The sequence below is a fragment of the Bactrocera tryoni genome, chromosome 4 (assembly GCF_016617805.1).
Source record: "Bactrocera tryoni isolate S06 chromosome 4, CSIRO_BtryS06_freeze2, whole genome shotgun sequence".
Lineage (NCBI taxonomy): Eukaryota > Metazoa > Arthropoda > Insecta > Diptera > Tephritidae > Bactrocera > Bactrocera tryoni.
Genome location: NC_052502.1, coordinates 79,319,117 through 79,343,559, shown reverse-complemented (window position 1 = coordinate 79,343,559; position 24,443 = coordinate 79,319,117). Strand labels below are relative to the sequence as shown.

General features: G+C 38.4%; 2 protein-coding genes across 8 annotated transcripts in view; both read right to left on the bottom strand.

Annotated features, from left to right (window-relative positions):
- Window positions 1–16,941, bottom strand: part of LOC120774871 (mucin-17) — a 45,411-nt gene extending 28,470 nt beyond the window's left edge. Inside the window, exons 1-3 of one of the 2 annotated variants that reach the window (XM_040104712.1) lie at window positions 16,744–16,941; window positions 15,324–15,815; window positions 1,707–1,732 (exon numbers count right to left, since the gene is read on the bottom strand). The gene's annotated coding sequence lies outside the window, so the exon portion shown is untranslated. Of the gene's footprint in view, window positions 1–1,706; window positions 1,733–15,323; window positions 16,056–16,743 lie in introns of those variants that run through there. The other variant, XM_040104713.1, reaches the window with a different exon arrangement.
- Window positions 16,942–18,562: 1,621 nt separating this feature from the next.
- LOC120774869 (serine-rich adhesin for platelets-like) overlaps window positions 18,563–24,443 on the bottom strand; it is a 37,075-nt gene continuing 31,194 nt past the window's right edge. For 3 of the 6 annotated variants that reach the window (XM_040104702.1, XM_040104705.1, XM_040104703.1), the window contains exons 9-15: window positions 24,280–24,395; window positions 23,595–23,676; window positions 21,785–22,522; window positions 21,159–21,712; window positions 20,467–21,096; window positions 20,262–20,397; window positions 20,108–20,200 (exon numbers count right to left, since the gene is read on the bottom strand). In XM_040104702.1, the coding sequence (XP_039960636.1) occupies window positions 20,114–20,200; window positions 20,262–20,397; window positions 20,467–21,096; window positions 21,159–21,712; window positions 21,785–22,522; window positions 23,595–23,676; window positions 24,280–24,395 (2,343 nt within the window). In that variant the 3' untranslated portion in view covers window positions 20,108–20,113. Of the gene's footprint in view, window positions 20,201–20,261; window positions 20,398–20,466; window positions 21,097–21,158; window positions 21,713–21,784; window positions 22,523–23,590; window positions 23,677–24,279; window positions 24,396–24,443 lie in introns of those variants that run through there. The other 3 variants (XM_040104700.1, XM_040104701.1, XM_040104706.1) reach the window with 2 other exon arrangements.

The window sequence follows — 24,443 nt, the reverse complement described above, 5'->3', positions numbered from 1 at the left end:
CGTATCGAAATTAGACAAATCCTGTTTTGAAAATGGATTTTCGGTAATTAGTGACACACTTTCGTCTTACCGACTTTCCATTTTTCACTTGATTTTCACACAAAATTTCCACTGTAGCGAATTGCTGCATGTTTGAGAAAGTGAATGAAAATGGCAACGGCAACGGCAGCAGCAGCAACAGGTTATGTGCTGACCACTTCCCGGTGCAGCGGTCAGATTCAAAAAAGAACAAACACCGCTTGATTTCAGCACTTTAACTTCCTTGTCCACTAACCGATATTTGATGCCGCCTTGCGACTGCTTTGGCTAAATCGATTTTCCCTGTAATTGTTGGTATTGCCGCATTTTTCGCGCCGCTGCGCTTCCGCTTTGTTACGTGTACGGCGTTTCGTGCCTCAGCGCCGAATCGCATACAACACGTTAGCTCACCTTCTCGCCCCTACTCTGCGTGCTAAGAAACGAACTGTACTAAACATCCGAGAGCTTAGGTGCGAAACGTCTTGCTGTTTACATTTCACGTTATGCGAAGCCAATGGTAATACCGAGGCGCTTTCGCAATGCAATAACGGCGCATTGCTTGCCACCGCCTGCCAGCGCGCCGCCACAATGCCGTTGTCTCATTTAGCCCGTTTTATGCAGCTTGCAATACCAGCTAACGTATTGCTTCGATTTTTGTGCGCTTATTGGCAGTGCTGGAAATTGCTACGATTGATTGATAGAAAGTGCCAAAGCAATAAAAATCATGCTGAAACAAAAATTACATTGAAAACTGAACGGCTGTCGCGGCTGCATAAAGATTATGAAGTAGCCAGTCTCTGAAGGAGTTAATTGAAATGATATCCGAAAGAGGTTCCATCTGCCATTGCGAACCATCAACTGTTCAGCAAGGTTAAAGTTTTTGTTTTTGTTTCGAAATCTGACAGAATTGCAGCAATAACATTGCTGATTATGATTTAACTTAATTTCAGCTTTTTTTTGCATCTAAATTGGAACTTAAATGAATTTTCGAAAAAATTTGAGCCGGATTTTTCTGGGATCACGTTACTTGAGCGCAATATTTTATATTCTTATTGTGATGCCACATAAATTTCTATGTGATTTGTTCATTAGTATTTTACACCGTCTCTCATTTGGTTGTATAATCGATGAGACACAATTTTAAATTCAACGCCACATCTGGCTATTTTTCACGATATTCTGCATTTATATCGCCTTACAACGCAATTTAGCGAACTGTGAAATCGCGACCTTGAATTATAAATTTATTTTATCATATGCATACCTTTAGGTAGCCCGTTTCGTTTTAAAATCATCAACAACTGGTAGCTGTTGCTTTTGTTGCGAATGTATAATATTCACATAAGTTACTAGCTTTACAAAATGCTAGCCAAGAAGGCGAATAGTTGAGAAGCAGCAACAAAACAAGCAAACAACCATCGCAAATCTAAATCACCAATCTCGCATATTAAACAGTGAGTGAACACAAAGCGTTGCTGGTGCATCGCAATGTGAGGACAGTGCGGTGAAGTGCGGCGTGACGCGGCGGATGGCGTCGTGGAAGTTGGACGAATAGCCGATCTGTCGATTGTTCGTTTATCGCTGCTAATTTACTAGTAATAACGTGTTCTATAGCATCTCTAAGTGTTTATACTCATATCTGTGTAGTTTGTAACTAATTATTGGTTATGTGAGCGTTTTTTACTCACCTCTTAGAAAGCAAGAATTTTGAAATCTGTAAAGAAGAGAAAAGGGCGTCGTCAGTTAAGTGTATCCTAGTGTATTTTTATAAAGTAAATATTTTCAATATTTTCTGTTAATTTCGTAGGCAATGTTGTTGGGTATACCAAAAAAATATTACAAACAATTTTTTTTTTGAAAGTGGTAAGCTTGGCTGTGAACTAATGTGTGCTCAAATTGATGGCAAGTTTTGAGCCGCGCACGTCTTAAAATCTCCAGCTATTATGGCTATTTCACGACCTGCAATGCGTGCGAAGTCTTGCATCTTAGTTCGCTTGCAATTGTGTACTTTACCAGTACATGTGGTGAAATCCACACCTTCGTCATAACGAAAGCTACTTTACCAGCTTTTTTGTGAAGTATTTGCACATAAGCTCAAACATTAATACTCATGAAGCACTTGATGGGTCGCCTGAAAACATAAAACCAAAATAAAAGCGAAAAGTGAAGTATATAAATGTACGAATTGCAATGAATCGCAAGACACTTGTCATGGCGTGCCTGATTACGATGTGCGCGCCGCCCAAACAGCTGTTTGCCTGCTTGACATCCAGCTAAGCTGAGTTGTTAAAATTCGACTTTTTTGCGCGCCTAACATGTCGAGCAGCGCCGGTGCTGTGCTTTCATTCACCCAAAGCCCAATTCAAAGCGCGCGTTACAATGATGCAGCGCTTCACATTACACTTCGCACTCTTCGTGACCGCATATTTGCATTTTGCCCTAATTTTGTTATGTCTTCACGAACTGGTCGCGTTGTAATCATACCAGCAATAGCAGTGCGCTTAACCCGTCTCTAACGGCGACAAAAATTGGGCAATCTTTATGATTTGTATTTAATTAGTATTTCGACTGTTGTGCGGTGTCACAAGCTTATTGTGAAAATGATCCGCTGTCACAACGAGTGCATTGGATTTCTATATGAATTTTTTGTGGCCAGATATTTCCGTTTGCGGTCGGGCGTTAATGGGGGAAATAAGCATTTTTAATGTTGTGTAATAAGTTGGAAAGTGATTTGAGATGACACTTTGTCAAAATAGGCATAATTCATTCGTATGCAATATTATTCAGCTTAAACCACCGAATATAAATATTTTGAATAAGTATAAAAACGAGGCTTATATGAGTAATTTGCTTTATTTGTCGATGACTTTATTTCAACTTTTGCAAAATATCTTTTCGTATTTTTAATCAAACTTCAACTTATTTCTTTTTAATAAATAAAGAATTTTGGCCAATCACTTTTTGCCATATTTCCGGATAACTGTTTCAGCTTTCCCGAATTTAATTTTTTTTTATTAAATGAAGCTTAAAATCTCACCTTTCCAACACTATACGTTATGACACAATGTGATTATTAGCACTGGAGATATACGACTGCAACGACATCTATTGACAAAAACGAAAAGGCTTTTTCGACTACCCAATAATATATGTACATATGTATATTGTTTTTAAATTTTTATTAATTTGTAGCTACAAAAGTATAATATGTATGTTTAAAGGCTTTCAAGAGGTATCAAAATTAACCGGGTAAATAGCAGAGATTATTTGATTTGAAATGTTAATACAATCTTTTTTCGCCATTTTTCTCTGCGTTCAGACAAATTTGATAAAGGTTTCATCTTTTATATTGGGCAAGATTTATTTAAACAAAACCTATTGTAGTTTTTAACAATCATTATGAGCAAATACTGAAATGCAAATCGCAAACTATGCAAAAAAAAAATTACAAACAAATTGCTTTATTATGCGAATATAGCACTCATAAATACGATGAACATTCCATTATACGAGTTTATCGTAATTTAGTGTGAAGTATACGCTAAGTTACAAAATGTGACGAAATTACACAGAGTTTGGTTATTATTATTACGAGCTTAACACTTTTTAGTGAACATTTATTTTGGTTAAAATAATTAGCAACTACATACATACATACTTGTAGGTATCTCTACTTGTATACACAGGATTTTAACTTATTCTACATTGTCTGTTAGTACTAATTTGGACTGGTTATGACTATTGGTGAACAACCGGTCCCCTCACATTATATCATTTGTATAATGCCAAAGTGGCATTTCAATTCTGACTCGCCTTACTTTCACAAAAATCCGCAAATTTTACATTGAGATTTATCTACATACATACGTATTTACTTTCTTATTTCACATATGTATCTGTGTATATAGAGCTACTATTCTCTCTAATTCACTAAGCCTCTCCGTGGCAATAATGGAACTTTTTGTGCGACTGCAAAAGCGCTAATGAAGCTTAAATGTAGCAAATTATTTGCTTTCAATTCCTAGGAAATATGTATCGTTCATGGTTTTCCTTAAAACTGTATACAAACTTATTAAGTATGTTACGGTTTCTTTGGGTGCGTTGAGAAAATAATCTTTTTTATGAAGAAAGTAAAAGTTTACTGCCCATTATCGCTAAATATTGTTATGTTAATCTGTAATTTAGAGGCGAAAATCTTTTATAATTCACATTCGTTCTCAAATGAGAAAAAAATCTGCAAATGGTTTGAAATGTTTAAAGGAATAAATTGATTGAGAAAGTGATGTTATTTACATATCTATTTGTGCGAAATTATTTTTAACTAGCTAACCTACACCGCATTCTCCACGCCTCTCTTTAAAATATGCTCTTGTCGCTGCTCATTAGTGTAAGTAGGCTGTGGGCAGCATGTGCCTGTCGCCCATTGACGTCCACGAAATTTCCTTCTTTTTATTTAATTCAATCGAAATTGCTGCCAACTTTTGCATCACATTTCTGCTGCCTGCTAAGTGCTGCTAATACTTTGGCAAATAACATAATTGTGCTGCTGCACGAAACGGGTGTGCCCAATTCACTGGTGCTTAAATTATTTGGTGAGGTTTGCAATCTCGCAGTTGGAACTTAATGCAAAAGTGATGAGGCTCAGCTACAAAAATAAACTAAAACCACCATTTCATTGATAATTAAAAATAACTTATTAAATTGAAATTTTATCGCGGTTGGTCGAGTGGTTCAGCTTATTTCATAGCTTTGCTTTTGTTACGCTGAAAATGCTAAATACTCCAATAGATTTCGTAACTCACATTAATACCCAATAAAAGGTTTCTAAAAATAAATAATTATATTCTAAATTAAAAAATGCAGCTGTATATGCTTACGACCATACTTCCACATACAATTAGATGCCTACTTAATGAGCTGCTACTACGCCATTAAAAAGCTATAAGTATTTCTTAACGAATAAAAGTACTTAAAATCGCACATACCACCAACACACAACACATATACGCGAGGAACAATGCAATTGTGCACGTTCCAGACGTAGTCGCCAGCGTCCAGCCGAAAGCTTTTAAGGTGTGTTCGAAGCGGCTCATTCAATGCTTGTTTATTGCCTTGTATTGCTGATCTATAGTTTATTGCTATTGTTGTGTTTGGGCCGCGCAAAAAAACTGTAAAAGTATCTTAGCAAGGGAATGAATACTCGTATCTGATGAATTGTGCGCCAGTATGGCGCTAACATAGTAACAGGTTAAAAAAAGCTGCCCTTGCCAAGGTCATTCGACAGCAGATAAATAGTCGTTTAAACATGTTTGCCCGTTGCGCAAGCGATGATGAGGGAAAGCGGCAGTGCTTGCAACATTTGTAAGTAGATAAACCTGTCAGGGCGGTTTGTGCCTATGAAGGACGTGCGTGCTAGGATCTCTACTCATCACATGTCCATTTATATCACACGGTCAAACATTGTCGCAGAAATTAAAGTAATACTGTGAAAACAACAACTACAAAATATAATAATACATAGTCGCGTGTGCCGCCTTTGCTGTCACGACTGAAACTGTAATTGTTTGCTTTTTTGGGTCGCTGAACTTGTGTTCATTGGTGCGTTTGGCTAGTACTACCTTTGCGGCGCCTCCTCGCCGTTTGTTATCTACCGTATTATCGATGTTGTTACCCACTATGTGGAAGTACCCATAGTGGGTTCGACGAAAGCCGCAGTTTAAAACAGATCACGCAGAAGGAAAAGTAGCAGCAATTTTTAATTACCGTCTCGGTGTGAAAGTGCGGATGGTAATAGGACTGATTTTCTTTCGCCGCTACTGTACTTCGGAGCCAGCGCGCACCTTAAGCAGAGGTGTTGAAATCCAATTTTTGAATAACGTAATCACAGGTGACGACTCATGGCTCTTTGAGTATGATCCTTACGCAAAGAGGCAATCTTTCGAATGGCACACGCTCAAAAAAGAGAAGAATGAGCAAATCCAAAGTGAAAACCATGCTCATTGTCTTTTTTCACATCAAAGGCATCGTCCACCATGAATTTGTTCCTCCTGGACAAACCGTCAACGCCAAATTTTACGTGGAAGTCCTCAAGAGACTCAAAAGAATGGTCAATCGGGTCCGACAAGACATCGCAGCCGATTGGAAGTTGCATTTCGATAACGCCCCGGCTCACACCGTCTTTCTTGCGAACAGCTACCTAACCAAGGCCGGCATCCCAACGCTTTCGCAGCCGCCATACAGCCCAGATGTGGCCCTCCGGACTTTTTGGTTTCCTTGTCTGAAAAGGCCGATGAAAGCCAAGCATTTTTAGAAAACAAAGGGGATCCAAGCAGCATGCACCTCGGTTCTTTCTTTCCGGACAAACCCTGTATATAGCTGTATGTATATACATACTTGTGTAGCGGATATCAAAACTCGGTGGTTCCTACAAGCAAGCGCCTTCTCTGGCATCTGGTGGTTATGCAACGAGTTTATCGGAATTATTTTTGTAGAATTCTTTCGTGTTGGTGACTTCTTCATCAATCTTCCACAAAGTTGAATCTACTATTGTTGTTGCTAATGCCGCTGGTTCTACTTTCAGCTTAAGTGCTTTTTGGCCCTGATTAATGACGCTCAGTAATTGCAAATGATGGCAGTCAACGTTCGCCATCCGTGTCGACTAGAACGACAACTATTCCACGCTGCCTAGACGCCTCTTGACGCCATTGTTTCCACTGAATATGATTCTCTCGCTATCGCTATTCTAAAACCGGCTATATGGTAGTCTTTAGTGCTGCTACTTTAGCATTCACTTTGATACTGTCTATTTGAGTATTCGCGTGTGTGAGTTTTTGTTTTTTCGCTGTTTGCCAATTTTCGCAAGCAACTGACGCTGCCGTGTTGGCTGCTGCAATCCGTAATTGTGACCAGAGGTCTTAATTTGATGTTGTTAAGATAAACCAAACGCGAGGTGGCCTCAGGCACAATCTCTAACTGCAATTACTATTGTACTGCGGTTATTTTTGTTGCTTTATCTGTGGCTTTTATTAATATTGCCATTGGGATTATAAGGAGCTCAGAGCCGGGTACTGAGGAAAGATGTTGGCTGATGAGCAACCGAGCGCTTTTCCGCTTTGTGTGGAATTTAATTGAAATGTCCAACAAAAAATAAAACCGCATTACCATAATTCAAAGAAAACTAATTCAAGAAATGAGTTATAAGTAAATTCCACAGCTTTGTAATTTGGCGATAAAATCACAGCAACTGGTGGCTGCATTGCAGTGGTGTGAATCTGTGTGTATGTGTGTATGGTATGCATTAGTGTGCGATCTTGCTGGTGTGCTTTCTGTCTAATGTTATTTTCCGGTTTGGTTGTTGGATTTAATGACTTCGGCCGTTCTTTCACCCAAGGTCTTTCACTTTATTTCGTTCTTAATTTTAGACTTGTGTGCCTGATTTTTATGTACACCTCTCTATGTATGCATATATGTATGTGTATGTGCCTTAGTTGTGGTGGCATTATTTGTTTTTGCATTTATTCATTTCAGCCATTAAAATTGCTCATAATTTTTTAGTGCGACGGCCAAAAGTGATTAGCACCAATTGTGAACTAAATCCATAAAAAATAACTATAAAGCGACTAATAAATACTACAAAGCACGTGAATGTGTGCGTATGTACAATGTGTATTTATTCAAGATATTGAACGTTTGGTTCAACCTTTCTCTTTCTACTGTTGCACGGTGCTGCAGTTACTTCTTGCTCAATCTACACGACAGCAAAACAACAATAAACATAGAAAACACATCAGAAGGCGTACAAAGTTCATTGCAGTTCAGTGCTGCATATTGCCCTCGATTATATTATTACATACTCACTTGGCTACCCTGGCAAACACTCATACGCATACAAACTCACACATGTACATATGTGTTAATGCACGCAAATGCTGTTTTCAAAATATTAATGTTTTTATTAGTTTTGTATGGCGTATACGTTCGCTTTGCGGCACTTAACTGAGTTGCGCATGCGCTGAATGCCCTCAATGCGCCAATCAAGTAATGCGAAGTACTAAGTGGCAGCATACAATGCTCTATATGACGTATCGCAATCCATTTTCAACAAGCTTTTGTATTTGATTGGATTTTTTTCATAAGATCGAAGAGGTTTCCGCGTTTGCGCAGCTGTTATAAATCAGTCCATCAGGTGAAATGAAGGGTGGGAAACTTTCCTTAAATACTTCATTCAAAAACACTTTAATAATCCGAACCACTCATACCATTGGGTCATCTGAGTTTTACTTTTTAACTTTCGAACATTTTTGTACAGCGTAATTTGGGGCCAATCTGTTTTAGTGTACAAAGTTATAACTGGATTCTTCAATTCTGCAATTAATTTATTTTGGTATTGCATCCTTTATTTGCCGCAGCTTGCCTTTTATGATCGGCTAAAACGATTCGCCTCGCTTTCGAATCCCGCAAAAAGTAAGCTAAATTATAATAACCTGCCATCTGTTTTGTTAATGACCTAGTGTAAATATTGCGTGCTTCTTTAAGTCTTTCGTGCTTAGTTAGAATGAAAGGTAGCTTTTATACGTAGCATACAGGTATTATTAGCATTTTCGCTGGTATCTTGAAAGCAGAATTTCGTATTGTAATCAATGTGTTTAACGTTTTTGAAAACTTGTTTTGCCTGTTTTAACTTATTTCACTAAGAAATGTATTAGAAGAAGTGATGTTTTGGACACTAATGATATATCGTTCAAATTTACGACATCTCAGCTAAAGCCAATGAACTTTATTTAGTTACGAATAATCTACGTGCTAAACGAAGTTAAAATACCCGATTCTAAAAGGTAACTACAGTGGAAATTCGATAATGCCGCTTATTCGCTACTAAATGACGTACTGGCTACTCCACTATCTGACGCAAACCTTGCGTAAGTCAGGCTGTAAAAATACACACAAATGTATACAGATTTCCGTTAGGATTACAAAAACAAGGGCACTAGCAACCATCTAGAAACCACATAAAAATCTCAAAAAAATCAAACATTTCGGAAGCAGTCAAACATTTGTGAATCATGAACTGAAAAGTAGAGTTTGTGTCAGACTCTATAAATTACCGCCGGAAATTTCTTCATACGCTTGCAGTGTGGGGCCGGTAGGTCGAGAGGGTAACGCTGGAAGTTGCTGATGAGTGTCAGCAGTATAATTGTAGTTGTGACTGCGGTCGTAGTTAAATTTCCATGGTGTGGCTGCCGGTGTATGATATACGAAGTTAATATGTACATATTTATGTGCATATGCGTCATATCTTCCCTTGAGTATTGGTATGTTTCTAGTATACATATGAATCTCGGCTCGCTACGAAAAATGAATTGCCTTGCTCTCTGTGTTTCATTTAGTAAGGCCAATTGCCGCAAAGCGCACACACGATAGATCAAAGTCTAGCGTTTTTGTTTTGTGTAGCGTAGATTGCAGATATCAAAATTCCACCTGGCACTGCCACTGTTAAAGCCAAGCTTAGCGTGTCTTCTGCCTCTGCCGCTGGTGTTGTTATTGGTACTCATTGGCGCTGTAACTGGAAGTGGAATCGGTCTTGGCTTTACATCTGGCTGTTATTAACGTGTTCTTCCGCATGCTGTTGTTATCGCTTTTTACATAAGCCTATTGCCGTTTGTTTGTGCCTTTCTTGTGTAATTGCCAATGTTTTTTTTTGTTGTGTATGGGTGTTAATACTGTAATTAAATACAGTAGCTCTCTTTGCGCCTTATCTTACACTTTCCATGTTGCTGGCGTTTTTGCCATTTCCACTGCCACAGCGTCATTCTTGCAATACTTCGACTTAACGCCAAGCCAGCAAGCTCGTTATGCAACTGTGGTGATAGTTGCTGTCTGAATCACTGCCACTGTTCTTCGTGTTAGAAAGTATGTTTCTACATTTGTAGGTGCATGTAATTTCCTCCAACGGGTTCGTTAACTTCTACTGCCGAGAGTGAGTGCGGCGACCTAAGAGCTATCCCTGTATGCTGTGAGTGGACACTGTATTTTATTAGTGACACAACATCTGATTTTAAAATCTCTATTCAAGTTGTTGCAGCAATTATCTTTAGTGCTCATTGCGCCGCTCAGCTGTTGCATAATGTCGTGCAAGTCATCATAAGTGCTTAGAGCCCACAAGCAATAGTAGTTTGCCTGCTCAAGCGAGTCAAGTGTTTTATTATCAGTCTGATTACAATTATTTGTAACAGTTCGTACATTTTCCGGCACTTTCCATTGTGCGCAGCCGCACTTGCACTCGCACAACAATTGCTACTCACACCTATGGCCGGGCCGGTTTGTGTGGTTCGATCGTTTACGGCGCTATGATCCACTTTTACTGAAACTAATTGCAGCCATTACGCTCGAGGAAAAATTAATAATCACTTCCCAAAAGAAAAACAGAAAACCGGTCATATTGAGGTGGTCAAAAAATACATATAAAAGTACAAAATAGTTATAACAAAAGCTGCAGCGCGCGTGAGAAGAGAAAAAATAGAAAGGCCGAAAAGCTTGTGGAAGGAAAATTGGCGGAGGAGGAGAGAAAAGAGAAGAGGCTTAAAAACGGCCAAGAATGCAAACAAAATTTACAACAAAAGCTTGTTTCCGTGCGAGTGCTGCAAACAGTAAGTCTACGTATGTATAAACAACAACACGTACACTTTGTGAGCACCGAAGCGAGAAATCAGTAGGTCAGCGTGCGCATAAAAATCGAGCCGTTCGTGTTTTGTTTTTACTTCTGCTTTTGCTTAATTAATTTTTGCGCTTCCATCAGCAATTTTACAATATTCACCACACCCCAACGCAGAACAGCAACAATAAATAAATAAAAAGCGAATTACAAATAAATAACTATAAAAGTTTTTCGTAGTGTTGGCCGAGGCCGGCGGAGCTTGGCTATGGCTTAGCAGCAACTTCCAGCGAAAAAATGAAAAGTGCTCAGCTGAAACAGCCAAAAATTCCTCCTGTAGAAACCCGATAGACGCAAATGGTTGCTGACGAGTCGGATCTTCTGCAAAATTAAACCGAATATTAGCAATAAGCGTGATAAAACATCAATTGATTGTAGCCCAGACTTTAGCCCTATTTATTGTATATCTGTGTTTTACATAGAAGATCTTAGTCGTGTTTCGTTGTTTGTACATCCACACTTGTAAGTGGGTACACGCTTCGGTGTGCTTGTATTGAATCACATCAATTATCTGATTTTTGTTATCTGGGTTAAGAGGCTCTCGAGCACCTAAGATGTGGCCCCAGTTCGTCCGTAAACTATTTGTTTTAGTCATAAAATGCAATTGACTGCTTGAAGGCTTGCAGCGCCGTTGCATTGCACGGGTGAGTGCTTCAGCGGCTGAATGTGTAAATGATGGAATGGATGGAGAGGATTAGCATTGACTCAATGATAGAAGCACAAACCATTTAGAAGCTCAAAGCCAGCGGGGAAGCACCAAGTAAGTAATGGTACTTGATTTGTGCTTTCCGACTGTCTTAAATTTTGGCAAGGTCTTAATATTTTGATAAATATAATTTTTAATTAAATTTGCTTGCTACCGTACACTCCACTCATGGCAATAATTAATGCTTTGGGGTGTATATAATTGTTTTTCGGTTCGCATAATTCGGCATGAAATTTCTGTATTATTTTATCATTCAGGTATTTTATGTTGTGCTAAATTTACTGTTATTTTATTTTACGAGCATTTTTCGGCGATTCGCTGGCATTTTGCTAATGGTTGCAGCATTTGTGGGTCAACAATTTAGTTATGTGACAGGCTGATTTGTTGTTATTATGGTCACTCACTTGCTGAACACACCTGCATGCCACGCGGTAACAACAACAGCATGTACAACGAATCGAATTGGTATGGTATATTTATAAACGAGTTTCTATTACTGACCTGCTGTTGCTCCAACAGACACAAACAAGATGCAAAAAAGGAATACAGAAATATAAAAGTGAGTTGTTGTTTTAAAGCGATCACCTGTTTGTGGGCCAATCTACCGATTGCAGTGGCAAGTGTACAAGCTCTTTCAGACAGATTTTTTTTTGTTTTCCTTTCGAAAATATTTCGAAGTTGTTATGAATGGGATTTTCGGCACTTTCCGGCGCGTGCTAAATATTTTTTTTCTGAATAGCGATTGTATCGTAAAACCGCTTTATTTCTGTTTGCAAAAAGTTATGAGAACTTGCATATACATATACATATGTACATATGTATGGACTGACACGAATCAAATTTCAAGATCGTTTTATATGGCTCAAACACTATGGTTCGGCGATATCCTTTTTGACTATTTTTTTTGCCAATTTTGAATTTGATTTTCTGTTTACAGCTCGTCTAGTTCTTTGAGGCCAACAGCTTGCTTTCATTTTTGGGGAACTCGTTGATAGTAAAGGTTTTATGATGTATTTTGGTGATATTGATAGCCCTTTCAGCAGTTGCTTCCAAATTACACAAAAATACATACATATGTACATATGTACTTTTAATAAAGCAAAGCCTTTTGCATAACTTTTTCCTGAATGAACTTGAACACAATATTATGTTTTGTGTCAGAAAGCCGTTAATCATGGGAACGAACTGTAAATAATACGTTTAGTCGCCGTTCTTGAATAGTTCAACTACTGCAATTACTGTAATTCGCATATTTGCCTGAGGTGCAATAAATATCAACAAAATTGGTTTTAGCCAGCCATTGGCAATTACAATTTCGTCGATGCTGTTGCAGTAGCTCGCCCCTCATATACATAGACCAAGTGGAATGGAGCTGTCGCCAACTCAACGCTCGAAATACTGCAGAAATCAAATTGAGTTAGCTGAGTTCTTGCAGCTGTTTGATGTTTCGGTTTATTTTGCTCGTTATATTTCTAATGCGAAAAAATAAGAAAGCTGTTGGTTAAGCACCTCAAATCAATTAACGCTTAATGGTTGCGCTTAGCAAAATACCGCAGCGGCAGTGCAATAATAGCAGCTTGAGCGACCAGGTAGCCAGCTGGGCGCTGCAGACCGAACGGTCCGGTGGGAGCTGCGACGGTCTGGCAACTTGGCAGCACGGTGACTAGCTGCATTTTTATAGACCTTGTCTGTGCTGTCCATTCATTTGCTGGTTCACGTTGTTTTGCATAAACATGTTTACACACTTGCATATAGTTCAACATGTGTGTGTGTGTGCTTTTTTTTATGGAACTTCTAAAGTTGCTGGCTCATTGAATTCAGAATAAAACGGTAAACAAGTTACGGACCGCAGCATTGTATTTTGAGTTTAACTGTTTAGGCGGCTGCTGTGAGGCTGCTGAAAGAATGTGCAAAATTGAAAGATTTGAGAATGCAAAACCAGCAGAAATTCCTCGCTGAAATAGCCAACGCAAGCATACATTGGCTTGTGCAAGTATGTATATATTTGACGGTTGCAGTAGCAACACGTTGAGGTAGCCAGCGCTTTTCAAGGCAATTGCCACCGCAAAAAAAAATATATTGACAAGACGAAGTAAAGCCTAGAGCAAAAAGTTTCGGTAGAAACCGTAATAGTGTAACAATGCATTAATTCCTTTGTGCGCTGAGTTTCATTTGCGAATACATCACGAATTTATTTTTTTTGGTGCTTGCTTTATATTCATTCGCGTTAAAGCCGCAGCAGTTGACCAACGGTATGCCCGTGCAACATGGTGCAATATCAGGTCCGGCATGCTCCGACATGCTCCGACACTGCGGGTTGTGACTAGGCAGCAGGTTTAAGTCGCCACTAACACATTACCAATATGCATCGTTTTCAGCTGCACCAACAAAGTTAACGGCGCCTGTTGTCTCTGCCTCTGCAAAAGCTCTGTTGTTTATCGCTGATAAATGCAATGCTGTATTTGCGCATGTGTACATTTCGGGTGTTTGTCAAGTTTATGTGGCACCCAACATTTTTCGTTGATTGCAGTAGAGCAAGTCGCACAATTATAGTCCGTTTTTTCGGTAACAGGAAAGTTTGTAATCTAAGAAAAAATCTTGAACACACCCAATCGTGAAGTAAACCTTTGAATAAGTAGAAATTTCTCTTTCCTCATACATTTTCGTTTCACTGCTTTTTTGGAACTCACACCAAAATTATTATGTACACACAAAGTTAAAAATCGGTTATTTCTAAGCAGGTATAATAAAAACAAGACGCAGCGAAGAACCCCTAAATACATCCTGCCGAGCTTAAAGTATCTTCGAGTACAGCTGTTCAGCTTTTGTCATACTCAGGGCTATGCATACATACGCATACAAATGCTGTAATACAGGCAGACTTTAAAGTAATGCGCGCGTATTTTGTGTGGCGATTGACAGCTCGCAATAAATTAAGTTCGTGTGGCAACAGAACTTAGAAAACGGAGCTTTCGTTGTGTACAAAGGAAATTGCGCAGCTTTTTTCTCAAACAATACATATCACTGTCTGAACGTCTTTGTAGACAACACATTTTCGCGCAACCCTCTGGTGGCTTGTATGTGCGGCCGTGCGCCTATTGCGCTGTCTGCCTGTCTTGCCGACAGCCTTGCTGTCACGTGTGACATAAAATTCACATAATGATATGAATTAGAGTTGCCTGTTTGGAAGCGGAGCATGTGGAAAAGCAAACGGCAGCTGCGCAAAATCCAACAGTCCAATCCAAAGTAGCTGCTATCGGGGAGCAGTTGAGGGGATAAAGTGCGCTAAAAGCATCTACAATTTTGAGCATTCACTACTGACACGCTACTACAGCTTCCCTTGCCACCACCCCACTACTAATTACGGCGCTTTACTTGAGTTTCAAGTGATTTTGTGTTGTTGCTATCTTGTATACCCATTTTATATATAAATATATATGTACATATGTTCGTCTAGTTACTTCCAATTGGTATAATTGGTATGCGTTTTGTTGTTGCCATGATTAAATGCAACATTAGCGATGCTAAATTTAAATTGCGATAAAATCCAGCTAAACAGTCCTTGTGTCACAGGAAGTTGTGCTTCTGCTTTGTCATGAGAGAGGGAATTGCGTTTTTACATAAATTGTATTGCTCCATGATGAAATTGTGAAAGTAAAATTGTGCCACGAAAATGGCATGTAACTTTTTTTATAGCAGTCGTAGTTTTGCTGCAAATCGAAATATACCGTTTTTAACCCTTCAAAATTTAAACACACCCCTCCACTTCCCTTTTCATGATCTCAGATCGCCCTTAAAACATTTTTCGCTTAATGTTTGTTATTTTATCTTGCGTTTCCGATGAGTTTGAACCTACTACGAGTATTTTCCATTTTTAAGCATACTCACCGAACATCCAAACGTTTAAAATGCGCGCTTTCGACAAGTTGTCCGCAATACTGCTGGGCAGTATATCCCAAATTAGGTGAAGTTAAAACTATATTTCCTGCTGTAATTAGTGTTTCTGCTTTTAGTCAGCTGACAGGTGTGGTTGCATGGCAGCGCGTCTGCCTCCAAAGCCACTCAGTAATACGATGCGAATTTCACTCGGTTGTCGTCAGCGCTTACATAAATGCACTTATGTATACATATGCATATATGTACATATACTTATATACACTTACACATACTGTAAAATGATGCAGATACTAAAGTGAAAAATAACGCGAAAAAGGGAAAAGTATCCAATTGCAATTTTCCGCACAAAACTGAACGATTCGCTGAATGACTGGATGACAGTCTGTCCACTTATTCAACTGACTATTGCTGAAACAACTTTAAAATTGCAAACTAATTATTTGCAGTTAATTTGCTGTTTGATTTAGTTGTGATACTTTTTCACTGAAATTAATTAGATTTTTTATTATAAAGTCGTTTGGACTTCAGTGATATTATAACCGCATGAATTACAAAGCACTATACTATAGAAACCTATACACCCTTTTACAAATCGTATGCACCGCAGTTGTTATTTACGGTGTCTGAGTAAAGTGGAAATATACTCGTATTTTTAGCGCATACTGTTTATCAGCACAACGTCAGTCAGTTTGTGTGTTTAGCAATTCTTGCTGACGTTTTCGCCATAAAAAGCAACGTATACGCTAAAAATAATTGCTTTTTAAGTAAAAGTATTATAATTTTGTACACTACAAGAATAACAAAAACAAATGAATAAATAAAAAGAAAAATTAAAATAAATTGAATTGTTGTTTAAAATGCGGCTTGTACTGCCTTTTTTCGGTCAGTTTAATTAGCTATTAACGCCTGAAATGAAGTTTCCAAGTTCAGGTATATGATTTAACTATGCACATTTTTAACTTTCGCAACCGAATCCGAAGTGTTTACATATTTTGCAATTCTCATTTTTATTTTTTGCCTTTGATTGCAGAGATTGAAGCAAAATGCTGCACATAAATCACAGAAGTAGACCAGTGCGAATTTAGCAAAAGCAAATTTAGCAAATTCACTCATACAAATTGTCGTCCCGCGTCCGTTGGCGCCCGCAAGCGTAGCCCAAAAGAATTCCGTTTGCTGATTTGCACCATATTTCTTTGCCTTTCACACTTGTCTCAATTTATATTTGGCTTAAATTTGTATCTTTCATTTGATTTCACATTTTCACATAATCGCAGCTGCACTTGTGATTAAACCTGAAGTGGGTTTATGGTGATTTGAATGTTTAAACAAATGTCGATTTCGCATGTAGAAAAAGCACGGAGTAAATTTTGTAAAGGCAAAGCTTGCTATTGTAACAATATTTTACACACACTTTTTCAGCTTCAAGTGTCCATCCACCAAAGATCGGTTGAATAAAAACAGATTTGACCGCATACGATCGCGTTTGTTGCATAAATTGCTTAACGATTGCCTATACTGCTACTGCTTTTCTTGTTGAACGTAGTAAACACTGTGACCAAGAAAGCGTACAATGTCAGACAACATAGCCTACCAACCGTATAACGTGACACTCGTTCGAAAACTGAAATCCGTTCGAAAACCCAACTACGACTTGCTGCTCGTAATATGAACGCCGTGCTGATCATAGGACAAGAGCAGTGCTTTTGGGGAGTTCAGTTGCTGAGCTTTCAACTAGAAGTGCCGAACGTGCAGTCTAATTACAAGCTGCTTTCCGAGTGTAGTAGTAGTATGTGTGTGTTGAAACAGCTGTTCAGTGATCACGCTCAACTTTGTAGTGCTTGTAAATGAAGTCACTCTCTTAAACGAAACTCGTTTCTCTGTTTAGTCTCTTTTGGCTGGAAATATTCAGCTTACGCTTTTCTACAGAGAGACGAATGTAAACAGCTGTTAGTATGCGTTTGCATACAGTCGCAGACGTTAAGCAGATATTTGAGTATTTATGGGAATTATGACTTGCTTTGTATATCAGCTGGATGCGACTGCATCAATTCAAAATATCAGCCATTGTTTCAATCTTTCATACATATGTATATTGGGTATTCTTACAGCATCATCTCCATAAACTTCACAAATTTCATTGGTCGCTTGCGTGGCATTGTTCCCTGTTTTATATAAAAATTTCGAAATATAGCGAATTTCTTAATTATTTTCACTCATTTTTGAACAGCTTTGCCTTTTTTTCAACTACCCCGAATTTTTGTTTTGGTTAAATGAAGCTTAAAATCTCACCTTTCGAACACTATATGGTATGACAGCACGTGATTGGTAGCGCAGGAGATATACGACTGCAACGACATCTATTGACAAAATACGAAAAGACTTTTTCGATTACCCAATATTATTGTGAAAGTAAAACAAATAATTTTTGTTGCCGTTCCATTCCGCTCAATATTTTTACTCCAGCAGCTGGGTGCAGTCAGTAAACTGTACCGATAAGAATTTTGCATAAACATGACCTTGTCAGTAAATTCATTGATGCCTGCACTAATGCTTGTGTGCGTGTTTAGATTGGTAAGTCATGCTTGGTTGTGCATACATACGTATATATGTATCCCACATAACTGCGTTGCAGCTAAGAGACAGGTGTTTGTGTTTTGGTTGCTTGTCAGCTTTTTGACATTTCTCTACTTCTTAGAGAGCACTCATTGGAAGGGAGAGAACAAGAGTTCATTGGAAGCGCTGCATTTACGAGTACGTTGCACAGTTTTTGTTATATGTCTGTTGCTTAATTGAAGTGCAAACAAAGCTTAAATCGAACTGATTTTTTCTTCAATTAGTTACACTTTATTTTTGCTTGTTTGATTATTAAATATGTATACATATTCAATAATTATTAATATATTAATAAAGTAAAATTTTCATTAGATACATATGTATGTTAATCTTATATATTGCGAAATATTATACTTGATCATAAATTTACTAAAGACACTCACACGAACAAAGTGCTAAACAGTAAAAATAGCAAAAACTCTCCACCAACTTGCTACATAACATCTATTCTGTAAAGAATTTAAGTGCTTCCAATTAAGGAATGATTTAAAAATTTCACAATGTTAAAGAATTGCTTGCAAATATTATCATTACCGAAGTTTTCTAATAAAAAAAATATCCATTTTGATTACAGCAATATGATTTTCTCTTAAATATTTTTATGGATTATTCTTCTCTTACCTCTATAGTTATTTATTCATAATAAACAGTTGTACTGTTTTTATAGCTATGTTTTTAGTTTTTTCATTCGTGGACTCTTTTTAATTTCAAATACCGTAAAATTTGAATTAATTCAATATCAATGCAGTTATGTATTCAAAATACCTAATAAATTTGAAATATTTTGTTTTTACTGATTTTTTCATTAAAGCTTAAACTTGAGTTTTTGTTAATTTTCTTTTTTGTTTTAATTTAAAAATTCGCATGAACGTCCGAGTACTTCTCTGCATTTATTAATTAAAGTAATTTAAATTTGTAATGTGTTTCAATTGCATTCGAATATCATTAATAATAAAATGTCATGTTTGATCAGCTTCTTTGATCTTTCCACAACTTGGCGTGTAGCTAATAATACCGTATTAAGCCGCCGTGTTCACCGGAAAGGTGCGAAAACTATTAGCTTAAAGTTATTAAAGACCCTTTCCTAATTGTTTAATTATCGAAGCTGACTGTGACAATTTTTCTATTTTCATTACACTGCTGGCATTCTGCAAACTTATGAAAGCTCAATGAAAACCCTAAACTGCATAAAAAGCCTCAACTACAAATTATTGCAAATACTTTATTACCGAAGTAGATGACATTACTATTTTCATGAATATTCCAACCAAAGTTTGCTTCACAGCGCCTAAGGCCAAAAATCAGTAAACAGCATAAAATGTTATATGAGATTAAGTTAAATTATCTTATCTGTAAGTTTCCGTTTATATGTAAACTTTCGTTTACTACTTTCGTCTTTATTTAAACCTTCAGTGGCAGGAAGTTGCTGAGTCTTTTAGTGACGTATGTGCATGTGCAATAAATTATGGACAAGCGTGTTATCACTGCACAAGAAGCGCAAATAAATGGACCGATTTGCATTAAATTGGACAAAGTTACATATCTACTGTTTATTTGTTTTCTACGTGCATAATCGTATATATGTAAGTAGAACGCCCAAACTTTATTAAAAAATACCTAAAACCGCATGTACAACTTGTCGGATTTACACGCACTCACACACCCGAGATTTATTGTTAAGTGCACCGAAAATAACCTGTGCTTTGCTTAATAAAATATTCCGAATTTAAAATTTTCCTAACGCCGATTTAATTGGTCATATCTGTATAATATGTTTACGTTACCGATCGCTTGCTTATGCTCTGTCTTCGCTAACTCCATTTCTGAAGCTTACAAATCTATCAAAATACGCTTAATACTCTACAAATATCCGAACATTGTACCACTATTTTTTCGATAAGTCAACTTGTTTAAACTAAAGCAGTTCCTCGCCAGAATTAACCTTTCCTACGGAATTACAACAACAACTACGCTTACGTTCTACAAAAAATATTCCAATACTTTGCTTTCTCGATTATTTCGCTTTTTTTTTTTAAGTCTATAGAGGTCGCTTTGGAAAAGGTATCTACCACTAGAGAAATAGCATATATTTAGCCCGGGACGTGTAGCGGTGGAATCGTGCGAATAGCTCTTGCGTTCATCACCCACGACGACATATGTGTGTAAAATTAGCTGGCAACTACTTCCGAGACAGAATTGGCACGCCGTCGTTTAGTGATCTGCTTCCATAGACGGCGATTTAGCGAAGGTTTATCCTACAATGGAAAATAGAACAATTATTTTAAAGGAAATTTTTTACCATAGGGTTTGTTTTACATTATCTTTTCGTGGTGACATTTGTACCGCGAGACGATGGACTGGTGTACCACTTGCGTTAGATTCACTTAGTGAGCTCTGAGAACAGTTCGGAGAAGTCGGGCTTTCCGAGTTGCGTCGTTTTATGAAGTTAATTCTAAAGAGGAAATGTATACTCATTCAGTAGCGTTCTCAAAATCTACACTATTGTGGGCTTACTACTTACAGTCGAGATCCTTTGCCCGCTTCAATCAACGCACTCTCATCACGCCCGATCTTACGTGATCGCACATTAGCAGATTCAATCTCCATGCCCATCGAAGAAGTACTCTTCCTCGTCGCTTGAGGACTTGTCAAGGAATCTCTGTTCATCGCCACCGCCATTGTTTCCATTGCCATTGTGGTTGTTGTAGCCGTCGCCGTCGTCTTCGTCTTGACTCGTGAGCCACTCTTCAATTGAGACATGCAATATGTCTTCTCGCGTCTCGCTAAGATTTCGAGATCGCTTAATTTGCTCTCGTCGCTGCTGTAATTGTAGTTTTTGCTGTTTTCGTCGCCTCTTGCGTAGACGCCGCTGTTCTGATCCGCAGATACAGAATTGCTCCATGTATTTCGATTTGGAAGCAGGGGTTGTGGAGCGCCGCCGACGCGTGCGCCACCAACCAAACCTGTCGTTAGAGAAGTGCTGACGTTGCCGTAAGTCGGACGTGGACGTCGGTTCACAGTCGGAGTGTCCATCTTCGAGTTTCGCTGTTGAGAGAACGATATGACAGCCTCTTTTGGCTGAACGCGATTCGTTGCTGAACGACTCAATAAATCGCGACCCGTCCGTCGCTGAAATGTGGATAGGTCGTGCCTAAAGAGAAATATTATTAAAAATTATTCTAACTTTACAATCAATAAATGTTTTTTCTGTACCCCAATATTCTTGTTAGATCCGGACCAGGATCGTAACAAATTAAGTCTTCGTCGCCGAGAATGTCGTGATTGAGTGCCAATCGCATTTCTAGACGCGGACTTAAGCCCGAACCAATGGGCGCTGGGACAACGTCCGATTTTGAACTTTCGTTGCCGCATTGTGTTACCGTTGATTTCGTCACTACTTCGGTTGGGATTTTCTGGAACGGATGCGTTTGTTGTTGTCGCTCCTCCTGCAATGACTCCTTCGTCGTCTTCGAAACTGTTGTTGATAATGTGGAGGCTGCCTTGCTGGTGCCTGATCCCAGCAGTGATGTCTCTATTATCGTTGAAGACACCCGCTTTGGTACAACGGCTGCGGCGACAGCAGAACGCAGATTGCCACCGGCTGCTTTCTGGTTCGCTGTCCCCTTCCCCATCGCTGCCGACGGTGCTACTTTTGTGATAGGCATAGCGGCTGCGCGCGTTGCATTTGTACTTTCGCCGGCGGTGCTTACATCCGCTGAGTAGCCAACGTCAGCAGAAGCGCCAGAACTTCGTTGAGGTGGTACTGGCTGTTGAAAAGAAACATACATTTACGGTTTTCTATGAAACTATAGTGTGAAGTTGGTTGAATCAGTGCTTACCGCCTTCGGCATGTCCATGCCACTTGTCTGCAAATTTGTTTGTGTTAGTAATAGTCGGCGCGGTGGAGGTGGCGGTGGTACGAATTTCGCCGGTCGTACAGTTGTTGTGGATGTAGTTTGGGTACTCCCACTGCCGTTGTTGCAACTGCTTTTCACGGTACTGGCGCTCGCGCTGTTGATTGTTGTAGAAATCGATGAAGGAGGTTGATTCCGTGGCGACGGTGGCGTCTTGATCGTCCGCGTCGTCGTCATCATCATAGTAGTAGTACTCCTCATCGTCGCTTTCATCTCCACTTCCATCGTGACAGTCTGCTGTGACGCCGCCCCCAATTCCACTTCTACTTTCGCCGATGGCAGAGTTGTTGCTTTCATTGGTGTTGCCGAATTGGCTCTCACTGTTGGTGGACTGCTGGTAATGCTGGTTGTACGCAGTGGGACCATTGTACGCTGTTCGAGTAGGTACTCGCAAGATGAGGCCTTCAGAACACCGACTGGCAGAGCTACCTTGCTGGCCATAAGAGGAAGTTGGGATTGCGCGAACGCCTGCTCCCAGCTCGTCGGAATTGACGTCGGCGGTGGAATATGACCATGTATATGTTGTGCCTTCGGGGCGTATGGCGTTGGGTTCACGTTCTCCTCCTCCAGCTCCAATTCGTAGCTCTTCTCGATCGAGAGATCCTCGTCGCTTGAGCTTCCAGCTGAATCCTTTAAATAGTGGCCATTTGTCGTTGTTTCCCCCTACCAATTGTTGGGAATAGAATTCAACTAATCAATTCTGGTTTATAGCGTACTATAAGTTTGTTGTGGTTGGTGGGTGTGTAGTTGGTTCTGGAGAGTCGTGGACTGTTGGTGGACGAGTGTTATTGCGACTCGCAAAGACCGCCAATGGAATGACGATGATAGTGTGGGAATTAGTGATTAGTTTCCACGGAATTTTCGATGAATGTTTAACATAAACAATATGTCAGCGAATGTTACTATTTTGGATTGTCTGTTTGTATTTCTTTAATACACGTACTGGTGTCAGCAAATTGAAAGATTTTTAATTCCTAACACTTTTGGAGTTAGCTGTCCGTTAAGGTTTATGTACTATACTATGCCCAAACACATTCCAAGAAGAGTTTTTGTGTTTTGTCTATTTTTTGATTGTTAGTAGAAGGTAATAATGGTTGCTGTTGTTTGTTGTAACTTTTTGTTTATGAGCATGTAATTTGATGGATTTATAGTTGTTGTTATAAGCAATTAATTTGTATTTTGTATTTGTAAAATTGGCGTAGAGCAATTGTCATTTCTTGATTTGTATGAATTGACAATGTTGCAAGTTGTGCTAGAGCTTCACTAGCCGCACTACGACTTTCTAGAAGACCAAAACACATACACATACATACGTTCATACATACATAAAGATATTGAGTAGTGGCGCAATGATAAAATGGCAAATGGCAACATGAGTGCATACACCAATGGGCAACAGAAAGCATGAAGTTGATGTAGTATGAAAAGAAATAGATGTAATGAAGAAAAGAATATAAGAATCGAATAAAAGCGAACAAGACATACGATAAAACGTGATTCGATTATACAATATAAAAAATAAATAAAATATTTCTAACGGCAATTAATAGTAAATGTCGATAACTGTTATTAGTTCACTACTAAATATAAATTACAAAATGTTCGGAAATATTTGAAGCTGTGAGCTTGTGATTCAACAAAACGCACAATATTTACATATACATATAAGAAAATTGATACAACTTCTTGATTTCTATATTGAAACTATACATGCAAACGCAAAAAGCTGACCCACCTTTTTAACATCTTCACTTTCCTGCTGGGTCTTTTCTTCATCGCTCTCAGTCTCCTCCTCAAAAAGTGGCTCTAAGCGACGTCTACAGCATTGATGAATGGAATTTTTGTTTGATTTTTAAATGATGAATTTCAAATGATTTGATGAAGTAAATTATAACAGAGATTACAATGAGATTTACAAACTAGTGATCATTCTGATATACTAAGAGTAAACTTCTAATTGTATTTAAATAATGCAATTGTTATAAAAATCTATATCAAATGATATTGTACTCGTATCTCTACACCGAATATGAGCTATATTTGAAATCCGGCTGACATTTTTTTTCCAAACATTTATACATAATATACATACATATATGTTCTAGTTGAACCTAAATATCGCAAAAATTAAGGTGTGACTATATCCCAACTATTTGTTACGTTACTTTTTTTTTTTTTTAGTTTTATACGTTTACATGTAAGAATAAAAAAGTATTTGATGCGTGTCTTGAATACAATACTTTTTATTTACTTTCAAATCCGATTTATATCCACAGTACGAGTAGCACTAATGAAACTACACAAATATTATGAATAAACCCTTATAGCAAATAAATTTATTATCTATGTATATAAGTCCATCTTTTTAATACAGTATATCTGCAACTAATTGAAAGCATAAATTACGCGTTAGAACTTACCGTGGCAATAGTCCTCGAATGGTGCTTGCAGTCATTGGTGGCGCCATAAGTAGTTCGTCCATCATTAGCTCGGTATCGTCGTCATCATTTAGTGAATTGCTTGACTTGGTAGGCGACTAAAAATGAGAAATAGTGGAAAGTAGTATTAGAATATGCTTCACCCA